The sequence below is a fragment of the Tachypleus tridentatus genome, chromosome 13, assembly GCF_004210375.1.
Source record: "Tachypleus tridentatus isolate NWPU-2018 chromosome 13, ASM421037v1, whole genome shotgun sequence".
Taxonomy (NCBI): Eukaryota; Metazoa; Arthropoda; class Merostomata; order Xiphosura; family Limulidae; genus Tachypleus; species Tachypleus tridentatus.
This window is the reverse complement of record NC_134837.1, coordinates 184,301,973-184,313,816: the sequence shown is the minus strand read 5'-3', so window position 1 is coordinate 184,313,816 and position 11,844 is coordinate 184,301,973. Positions and strand designations below refer to the sequence as shown.

At 38.4% G+C, this 11,844-nt stretch overlaps 1 protein-coding gene across 1 annotated transcript in view; it reads left to right on the top strand.

Moving 5' to 3' along the window:
* The first annotated feature begins 1,567 nt into the window (after positions 1 to 1,567).
* Positions 1,568 to 11,844, top strand: part of LOC143236012 (dual serine/threonine and tyrosine protein kinase-like) — a 71,247-nt gene continuing 60,970 nt past the window's right edge. The window contains exon 1 of the mRNA XM_076474204.1: positions 1,568 to 1,746. Coding sequence (XP_076330319.1) covers positions 1,623 to 1,746 — 124 coding nt within the window. The 5' untranslated portion in view covers positions 1,568 to 1,622. The remainder of the gene's footprint in view (positions 1,747 to 11,844) is intronic.

The following is an 11,844-nucleotide window of genomic DNA, read 5'->3' as shown; positions in this document are numbered from 1 at the left end:
TTTTGCACTGCTACATTAGGGACAGCTAACGCAGATAGCCCTCATGTAGCTTTGTGTGAAATTAAAAAAACAAACAATCCTACAGTCCTTAGCTGAATACAGTTTATCACAACTAGGGGTTGTGCTGTTTGAAGTTAAGCACAAGGCAACACAATGGTCTATCTGTGCTCTGATCACCACCAGTATCAAAAGCCGGTTTTTAGCGTTTTAAAACTACAGACATACTGTAACATGTGGGGAAGTCCCCTCGCTGGTACAGCGGTACATCTGCGGATTTACAACGCTAAAATAAAGGGTTTGATAGGTCTACAGTCCGAGGGTCGCGGGTTCGGATTCCCATCACACCAAACATACTCGCCCTTTCAGCCGTGGGGGGTATTATAATGTGACGGTCAATCCCACTATTTGTTGATAAAAGAGTAGCTCAAGAGTTGGCGGTAGGTGGTGATGACTAACCCTCCTTCTAGTCTTGCACTGCTAAATTAGAAACGGCTAGTGCAGATAGCCCTCGTGTAGCTTTGCGCGAAATTAAAACAAACAAACAAACAAACAAGTTGTTATTTTGAATTTCGGATTAAGAGTCGAACGCCTTAACCCACCTGGCCATGCCTGGCCAGACAAACCTACAGTTCTTAGCTGAACACAGTTTATCATAGCTACAGGTTGTGTTGTTTGAAGATTAAGCACAAGGCTACACCAAGAGTATCGAAAGCCGGTTTTTAGCGTTTTAAGGCTACAGGTTTGTTTAGAATTAATCACAAAGCTACTCAATGGGCTATCTGTGCTCTGCCCACCACGGGTATCGAAACCCGGTTTTTAGTGTGTAAGTCCGCAGACATACCACTGTGCCACTGGGGGGCTAAGGCTACAGACATACTGCTAAAATCAGGGGTTTGAATTCCCTCGGTGGACTCAGCAGATAGCCCTATGCGGCTTTGCTATAAAAAACACACACTCCATTGCAGAAAATGGCAGGATTATTTTTAGGGGAATACACTAGTGCAACTAAGTTTTTGAATTTTTGTATTATAGTTATTTAGTAAGAGGGTTTTTTGTTGTTTTTTAATTATCTGACTAAAATTCGAAACGTGTGGCCGAAAAGGGTTGAGTGTGCAACTTAAAGAGATGAAATCAAAATCGGTGGACAAACTGGTATTAACAGTTACAGCATTAATATTTTCACAGCCAAGCCGCGTTTTTAGTTTAACTTGGGGTATAATGGTGAGTGAAACAAAATACATGGCCTTGGTTACTACGACTGCGCAACTGACCCAGGAAAACACAAACCTAGTTGTCACATTTACCACAATAATTGAATAAAGTATAGTTTGAGAGAAAAAAAAAGATAATATTATTCAAAAATTAGAAACTGGAAAGTTTTCTGGTTCATTGAGTGTGTTCCTTACTTCATAAATGATTCAGTTTTATTTTTTATTATGTTTGCCATATCACGATAATACAAAAAGCAGACACATGCGAAATATAGTCAAACCTGCTTTATCACTTCGAGGAAATTGGGAGCACGCGCATGGTGAAAGTGACGTAACGGAAATGACGTTTAAAATGATGAATACTGATAGAAAAACACAAATCGACGTAATCTTTGATTAGAATACGAAAAGATGGCAAGGAAGTTGTCTTATGAGTTTAGCAAGTTTAATACTGTTTGTAAACATTTGAAGCAATTGTTCAAAGAAACGAAGCAGTCTGTAGAAGAAATAGAAGACAGTGGCTATTTCGATAATAGTAAGTTTGTGTAATATAAATTCAAAAGTAATGTATACGCTCTTAGTCTTAGTAATTATTATAATACTAATAATTATTGTTAATTTATACTGATAATACTATATTAATAATTACCTAACGTTATTGTAGCTAAGAATATAACCTTGTAAGGAAAGTTACACCAACTGAAAAGTAAATGAGAAAAGTGCTTAATTAGCCAAAGTGATAGAATAAAGAAGAGAAAAATATAAACACATATACATTTTTTTTATTAAGTTTATAAATTATGAGTTGTAAACCTTTATAATGTTATATGATGGAAACAGCAGATTTATAAGCAGTGAAGTGGTTACGAGTATCAGCTTAAGAGCCACGGTGAAGAAAGAGGAATTGTGAAATGGATTAATTTTATTAATTTTTACATGAGATGCTCTACACGTGTATGGCTAATGGAGGGCTCAAGCCTCACTTTGGTAGAGTACGTGCCCTTAATTCCTGATTCAAAAACACTAACTTGTACATTTGAAGTTTAAACGTCTTTAGCCGCAAGTTATTATACATATAGTAGCCTGTCTCTACACTTTTTCAAGACATACTTATTTCTTTCCAGTATTAAGGGTATCAAAGCTATACACAGTGCTCTAACTGGGACCTCGCCAGTCTTGTACTGGGCTACGGTAAATGTTATTAATATCATCTTCATAATTAACGGAAACAAAAACCTTTTTTTTTGCTCTTTTTCTCAACAGTTAACTCTAAACGGATAATTACGGAATTTATCAACAATTCCATCAAAGTTTTTCTATTCTGATAACCACCATTGTATCTTTCATACAAGAAGCAAGTCTTATTTTGCAAACTTCGATACCCCCACGTGCATGACTTCATCTATCACAATATTTGAACTTATCTGCCACATTCTGGAACATTTACTATGACTGTCAAGGCCTTTTTGTCTTTCTTAACAGAATGAGTTCCTCACTATACTGTAATAGCCTTAGCAAATTACCAAACTATTCAAAACATTCACCTGAGTAATAAATAACAAAAGTTCTAAAAGAGGCTTTTGAGCAAGCCCTCTAGTTGTATTGTCCCTATTAGAAAAGTTATCAGTTATTACTTTTGTTATGTACCATAAATGTATATCCACTTCAGTACATTTTCCATTAAATCTATGATCATCCAATTAACTTGCTCTTTAAAGGTCAGCTGTACCTGACATGACATTTAGGCTAAAATCCAATTCTGTTTCCAGGTGCTTTTACAAATAAATCTATTTCAATGGTACAGTGATTTTAATTTACTTTAATTTTCCAATGGGTTGTAACTATACAAACTAAGTTATAAAATGCAACTACAATAGGATGGGAGGAATTATTATATGGGTATCTTGGTTATCATGACCACTTTATTCTTTGGTTTATAAGATTATATTTACACAGGAGGGGGTGGTATTGGAATTTATGGTGGGGAAAGAGTCACAAAAGTTTATAATAAAACTAAATGTAGCTCACTATCCAGTTGAATTTACTACACACACACACACACACACACACACACATGGCCAAAAGTATGTGGACACCTGACTGTCACACCATATGTGCTTGTTAAAATCTCATTCCAAAACTGTGGGCATTAATATGGAGTTGGTCCCTCCTTTGCTGCTTTAACAGCCTCAACTTTTTTGGAAAAGATTTTCACTAGATTTTAGAACATGACTGTGGGATTTGCTCCTATTCAGCCATAAGAGCATTAGTGAAGTCAAGTGAGAAGGCCCAGCTCGCAGTTGGTGTTTCAATTCCTCCCAGAGGTGTTTGATAGGGTTGAGGTAAGGGCTTTGTGCAGGCCAGTCAAATTCTTCCACACCAACCACGGCAAACCATGTCTTTATGAACCTCACTTTGTGCATGGGGGCATTGTTATGCTGAAACAAAAAAGAGCCTTCCCCAAACTGTTGTTACAAAGTTGGAAGCACACAATTCTCTAAAATGTCATTGTATGCTGTAGCATTAAGATTTCCCTTAACTGAAACTAAAGAGCCTAGCCCAAACCATGAAAAACAACCCCACACCATTATTCCTCCTCTTCAAACAGTTGGCACCACACATACAGACAGGAAGCATTCTCCTGGCATCCACCAAACCCAGATTTGTCCATCAGACTGTCAGATAGTGAAGCGTGATTTATCACTCCAAAGAACACATTTCCACTGCTCCAGAGTCCAATGGTGGTGTGCTTTACACCACTCCAGCTAATGCTTGGCATTGTGCATGGTGAACTTAGACTTGTGTGCAGTTGCTCGGCCCTGGAAACCCACTTCATGAAGCTCTCTCCCGAAGAACAGTTCTTGTGCTGATGTTGCTTCCAGAAGCAGTTTGGAACTCGGTAGTGAGTGTTGCAACCGTGGACAGACTATTTTTTACGTGCTATGCACTTTGTCACTTGGCCGCCCCATTCTGTGAGCTTGTGTGGCCTACCACTTTGTGGCTGAGCTGTTGCTGCTCCTATTTGATAAACTGACTTGTTGGAAAGGTGGCATCCTGTGACAGTGCCACATTGAAAGTCACTGAGCTCTTCAGTACAACCCATTTTACTGCCAGTGTTTGTCTTTGGAGCCTGCATGGCTCTAAGCTTGATTTTATGCACCTGTTAGCAATGGATATGGATGAAATAGCCAAACCCAGTAATTAGAAGGGTTCTCAACATACTTCTGGCCATGTAGTGTGTGTGTGTGTGTGTGTGTGTGTATACACTGAAAAAATGTAATTGAGTTGGCAGTGTATGAGTGACTAAGAGATATGATTCATAAATCAAGATGAAGTCTTATGCCAAATTCAGTTTTGTTTTTTAGGTCTCTGATTTTGTAACTTAATACTGTAGAAGCCCATGTAATGTGCTGAAACAAAAACAATATTTTATAGATCCACAAACTAAAATGTTTTCACACCATGGTTTTCTTTTCTTTATAAATATAAAGAGATTGGATGTTTAGAAATAGGTTTTTAACCAATTATCTCAAATGTACTTCTATCAGGTTTATGGATGCTATAATTTTTTTCTTTGTGTATTAATTTGCTTAGTGATTCATCTACTGAGACAAATATAGCACGTATGTACTGAGATAGGAAAATTTCTAAAAACAATATTTATAGAAAATGGGTAATACTTTAATTAATGAGGGAAGATAAATCATGTAAAACTGATCATGTGATGGAGTTGTAACAATGTTTTTCTCTTTAAATTAGCTGGTTAAAAAGAAAATTTTAATGTTAGTTTTTGGCTAAGGGTTTGTAGCTTTGTTACATTGGTGAGCTCTCTTTACTTCAGACATGGAGATTACTGTCATGTTTATTTATTTATTGGAAAATGTTTGTTGTAAGGAATTTTGGTGATAATGCTTTAATATTATATAACCATGAGATTCTGTTTGGAGAATGTATGTAATTTAGGGAACCAGTTATTGGTAAAATTGTGCTGTAACCTCTGTGGTTATAACCTATAATGTATTTTAAGAGTTGGGTTTCATGTGGCCTATTTTCTTTTCGGCTTGTGTGAAAAAAACCCAAAAAAACAAACTTTAAATATGTCTTCCATGGTGAACTTGTAAGAACTGATAAACTAATGTTTTTAATTAATAATATTTATTTAACTTCAATTAGATGTTGATTTACAAATGAATTTAATGTATTTATTTATTTAATCTAAATTTTAACAAAATTACATTCTTATGAGGAAACTTGAGAGTTTTTCCTTCTGGTTAATTTTTTAAGTATTTGAAAAACAAATTTCGTAACTGGAATAAATTTTATTACAAATATCCTATTTTATCTTCCATTTAGAATTCTTAGGTCAAGGTCACTTTGCTGACTTAGGATTTATTTAATACCTCTGTGAAAAGCAAGTATTCAAATGAAATGTATTTTAGTAGCAACACTTATCAGTATTTTTTTTAAATTGTAAAAGTTTTTATTTTGACTAAATGTCACAAGTAATGTTTTAAGTCCAGCTGTTAAAATTGACTTATTTTTGTAAGTTTTTTTATTGTTAGTTGTTGTGTTTTTGGACAAAATGTATTATATCAGCTGGCAGAGGATAAGGTTTTTATCTTTTTTCAATGCTGTCTAATGGCTATAACTTGTTATTCTAATTTGACCAAAGTTCAACCACCAGATGTACATTGGAATAACTCGTAACTACCTGACATTGTGTACTGTAACAATATGATGCTGTTTTATTATTTTACAATTAAAGCTGTGAAACGGTCACATTATTTAACATTTAATAATGAAATTAAAATTACCAAACAATACAGAAATAATACCACACTTCAGTTTCTGATATTACATGAGTCTAGTAAGACATTACAAAGTATAATCCAGATCTATTTTGCAGAGTAAATTACTCTTGCCAATAGTTTAGCCATTTGTAAAAAGCTTAACTAAATTCTAATATAGTGGCACTGAATGTTTAATTTGTGCTGAGTATCAATGTTCTTTATATCAATTACTTTTACATGGCTTACATTATATAGATATAGAATTCCTGCAAAGTAACATCACTCATAGTGACATCATACAGTTGTTAGTGAACTGAAACTTTATTTAACACACACACACACACACACACACACACACACACACACACACACACACACACACACACACACACAATTATGAGCATAAGAAACAAAATTTAAACTGTTATCATTAACTTCTAATCAAAGCAAGGTATCTACATTGATCAGAACTAACAATTAACCTAGAGTAATTACTATAGGTAATGTAATATATCATTCTAACTGGGTGTATGCAAAATCATAAAAAAAAACTTATAATTTTTAGAATTATATGCAGGACCCCAAATTACCACAGCCACATCAGTGTGCATATCTTGATGTGGTAATTTGTATGTTTTTTTAATGCAAATAAGTGTTTTTGTCAATATTTTTAAAGTCATAGATGCAAGATATTTAAATGATTGAACTATTTGAGAATTTTTTTTAACGGCCCTCTTTCTCCAGCATTTGATGTGACAGTATGTACATGGTATTTGCAGACGAGACAGATTTCTTATCATTAAGAAAAGCTAAAGTAGTATATGTTTCTGCTGTGAATGAGTAGATGGTCCTTTCTTAGTTGTTGTTTAGCTTTGCTACTTTCTCTCTCAGAACTGAATGACAAAATCAAAGCAGATTCTTCTTGTAGGTTGGGTAATGGAGAACTGAACTAAAAAAGCACATAGGACTTTAGAATCTTAACTCTCTTTTTCTAGTGGACAGTATCACTGTATGACCTGTGTTCCCTGCCAGCATTAGTAAGCTGTTACTTTCTGTCAATGTCATAATGAGCCACAAAAGGATATTGTAGTTATAACCAATTCAGACAGGATACTTTATCTAATGCAAAAGTATCCTTGTGGAGTATCACCTCCTAATGAGAATGAATACTTCTATCTTCTATGGCACTTCTATCTTCTCACAAGATTAGCTATTCCAGTTGTTGCTCATCCTACTATTGGAATTGGATGATTTCAACATGTTTTTTGTGCAAATCATTATGCATCACTTTTTAATCGGAAGTCATGTGGCACATGTGAAATCCCTTTGCATGCTTATACTGAACTTTCACTTCTTGTTTGGTTGCATTTTCACTTGGATATCTTTCATTTTTGTCTTTTATTAGTGCTTTATATTGATTCAGTCATTGAAACGGCTTCAGTTTAATAACCTCAGCAACTTGAAATCAGTCAGGTACACTTACCTTTATTCTGGTTTCATATACTTTTACTTTAAATGCCTTTATTGAGTGCTACAACATGAATTCCAAAGTTAATTTCATCACTTTACATGTCTCACATTCAACAGGCACTTTACCTCAGGTTTCAGGTGTTAGTGATCTGTTGAGAGATTTGTCTATGTTTATTCACAGAGATTGTATGTTTTATGGGTTGCTTTTATCTCCAGATACTCCCCACTTCTTCCTGAATATGTGGAACCTGGGTGGGCTGGTAAGGACATTAATCAACTGTTTCCTCATCCTGAATTTGTCGTGCAGCACCATACTGTCCTGAGAATTCTGTTTGGCCTTCCATGTTTTTTTTTTACTTTATTTCTCAAATATGTGATGTTTTGTCTCATGCTTCTATATTTTATGACTTGTGTTTTTCATTATTATGTGACTGTACTTCCCAATATTTGGGTTTTACTCATCCATTTCCTGACATCTGGATTCAGGCTGAACAATTTGCCTCTCAGTTGGGTGATGGTGTTAGTATGTCTCGTTCCCTGTGGGCTTCAGATAAGTATGTCCTCACATATCATATAACTAACTCTCCATATCTCAACAACTATTGGGTTTGGTTTTATCCATTTAGTCTGTTAGTCTTATCCATGCTCAATGTTTCTACTTCTGACCTCTGTTTTACCCTCACAGCACTTTTGCAGTATTTTTCCACAATCCATCTCTTGTCTGATGCTCTTTCACAGATCTTGAGGGTTTGTTTGGGGACATTCTCTCTCTCCTTACCTCCACATTTTGTCCTTTTTAGCTCCCCCTCGGTGTGGATTCCTGTACGTGGTGAGGGGACCTCCCAGGGAAGGTTCTGTTCTATCTGGTTACCTTCTCTGGGATCTAAACATCCACCCACGTATTTGCCGTGCGTGGCGACCCATGAAGAGGAGGAGAGGATCCTGGTGGTTGAGGGGTCCAATCCTAACACACCACTTTGGCCTCGAATTCCTGTAGACGGGCGGCCTTTGGGTGGCCCCCCTTGGGTCAATCGGCTGGTCCACTTGGGCTAGAGTCAACCAAGTACCAGTGTTGGAAGTTCACAATGGGTGCTGTGGACATTGTGCCTGATGCTGGTGTTTGGGTATAGTGCTCACGAAACCCTGGCATTGCTGCATTGTCCTTGCATGACTTTGTAGTGCGTCCCCTTGTAGGGCTCCATGGTGGGTGGGGTCAGTGGGTACCGAACTTTTTTCCTTTTCCTATGGATTCTCCAAAAATTTTAAATAAAATTGTAAAAAAACAGTCAATGGGTGGCGACCACGTCTTGAATACTCAGAACAGCAATCTTCAAGATCAGTAACACACGCACCTCATTTTCTTATATTACATTCTCTTTCGGAAAAACCTTTAGGGCAAATGTCCCCTTTTTTTATTCAAAAGGGACTAGAGGGACTTGCTGGCTCTCCAAAGTCAGTAAAGAAACTTTGATCTGGTAACATATTGGTTGAAACATCCACATCCCAACACAGTGAACTCCTCTTGAATTCAAAGGCAATTGGGGATATACCTATTGAGGTTACACCCCATGTTATCTTGAATTCTTCACGAGGAGTTATTGTTGAAAGGGATTTGAAGAACGTTCCTGAGTCAGAGATTCTCGCTGGTCTCTCCGCTCAAGGAGTTTCTGCAGTGAGGAGCATCTCCACTTGCAAAGATGGAGTTACACTGCCAACAAATACCCTCGTTTTAACATTTACTTCACCACGTGCACCTGCCACCATCAAGGCAGGTTATCTCATTTGCAAGGTTCGCCATACATACCAAACCCTCTTGATGTTTCCAATGTCAGAGATTCGGCCACTCAAAGACATCTTGTCATGGTTCCCTGACATGTGCTCGTTGTGGAGGCAAGGACCATGATGCCCATGACTATGACATGAACCCACATTGCATAAACTGCAATGGTTCTCACCCCTCTTACTTTCATTCTTGCCCAAAATGGTTGGAGGAAAAAGAGGTGCAGCGTTTGAAAACGACACATAACATTAGTTATCCTGAGGCTCGGAAATTGCTGTCTACAACTCCATCTCGGACATATGCTGCTGCACTTCATTCCACAACTACAGTGGGAGTGCAGACAGATCTCTCTGTGCCTCCAAGAGAATCGTTTTCAAAACAAATGAAAAGCCTTTTGATCTCCGTGGTTAAAAAGGTTGATGAATCGACTTCCACACCCATCTCTGTTCCTCCCATACCTTCCAACAAACCTCAAGATCCACGTCCTTCAGTTTTAAATACAGGCATTTCTTCTGATACATCTTTTTTCTCCCACCACAAGAGACAAAACAATTATTCGTTCGTGTCTTCAGTCACTGGATTCCCCTTCCAATAACAAAAACCTGCCCACCCGACCCAGAGCAGGATCCATGGAGGTTGATAGACCTCCTCCGACTAAAGACAGTAAAGAAAAAAGACGTGGTCGTAAACTGAAGGGTTCTCCAGCCACTTCACCTACCCGTTCTTAAAAATGGCCACCTTGATACAATGGAACTGTCGAGGTTTACGTTCTAATCTGGATGATATCAAAACGCTGATTGCTTCCTACCATCCTGTTTGTCTTTCTCTACAAGAAACATTTCTCAAAACTGCTGATACTGTCTCCATTCGGCAGTTTTCTCTGTACAGAAATGACAGGTTGTGTGATGGTTGAGTACATGGAGGGGTGGCACTGTTTGTTGATCAACATATGCCCACCCTGTCTTTGTCACTCAACACACCCTTGGAGGCTGTAGCCATCGGTGTTACCTTGGGTCATACCATCACTGTTTGTTCTTTGTACCTGTCCCCTGGAGAGACATATGATCAATCAGATCTTGATGCTCTCGTTGAACAGTTGCCGTCTCCATATCTAATCCTAGGGGATTTTAATGAACATCATCCCCTCTGGGGAAGTGCTATTATTGATGGGAGGGGCCGATCTGTAGAGCGGATGCTCTCTGATCACAATCTTTCTCTTTTCAATACTGGTTCTTCCACTTACTTTCATGCACCTAGTCAGTCCTTTACCGCTATTGATCTCTCAGTTTGCTCCCCTTCATTATTCTCCCATTTTTTCATGGAGGGTTGACAGTAATCTACTAGGCAGTGATCATTTTCCGATCCTTTTGAGAGAGACTGGCCGTGGTCGATGCCACCCTACCTGCGTGCCCCGGTGAAAGCTGGATCAGGCAGACTGGTCCACTTTCACTGCTCTCACAGAACTTGATTCTGCCATCGTAAATCAGCCATCAATAGACTGTGTAGCAGCGGTAACTGACTGTATTACGCATGCTCAGTGTATTCCTAAAACCTCGACACGTTTTCCACAATATCCTCGTCCGTGGTGGAATCCTGCTTGCCACTTAGCATGGAAGGCTCAAAAGCGGGCCTGGGATACTTTTCGTAGATATCCCACACTTTCAAACCGGGTTGCTTTCTAACAGGCCCGTGCACATGCTAGCTGGGTAAGACGTCAAAGCCAGAAGGAATCTTGGATTAAGTTCACAACCAGCATATCTTCTACCACCAGTTCCAAGATCATATGGGACAGGATTCGAAAGGTTAATGGGCACCACAATTCTGTCCCCCTCTCGATCTTACTCTCTGATGGTCAGGAGGTGACTGATGTTCGGAACATCGCTAACACTCTATGTGAAAGCTTTTGCCGGGTATCTAGCACTTCTGCTTGTTCCTCCACCTTCCTGGCCATCAAGACTCGGGCAGAGCGATCACCTCTTTCCTTTCGAACTGACTGTTTCTTTGACTATAATTGTCCCTTTACCCTGGTGGAACTGAAAATGGCCCTTCATCGGTCCTCCAGTATGTCTGTTGGACCTGATGATATTCATTATGACATGCTGCACCATCTATCTCCTGCTTCTCTTGATGTCCTTCTGATTGTTTTTAACCGGATCTGGCAGGATAATGTTTTTCCTGATGCCTGGCGCCAGGCTATTATTTTACCTTTCTCTAAGCCAGGGAAAGATCCCAAGATTCCTTCAAACTACCGTCCAATTGCTTTGACAAGCTGTCTCTGTAAGACATTAGAAAGGATGGTTAATGCTCATTTAGTTTGGTTCCTTGAATCAAACAACCTCCTCTCGCCCACCCAGTGTGGGTTCCGTCAACAGCACTCCACCACAGACCACCTAATTTGTCTTGAAACATCTATCAGAGAAGCCTTTCTCAACCGCCCACATCTTGTATCAATATTCTTTGACATAGAGAAGGCTTACGACACAACATGGAGGTATGGCGTTTTGCGAGACCTCCAAACATATGGGTTACGTGGCCATCTACCCATGTTTATTAAAAATTTTTAATGGACAGGAGATTCCAAGTTTGTGTGGGT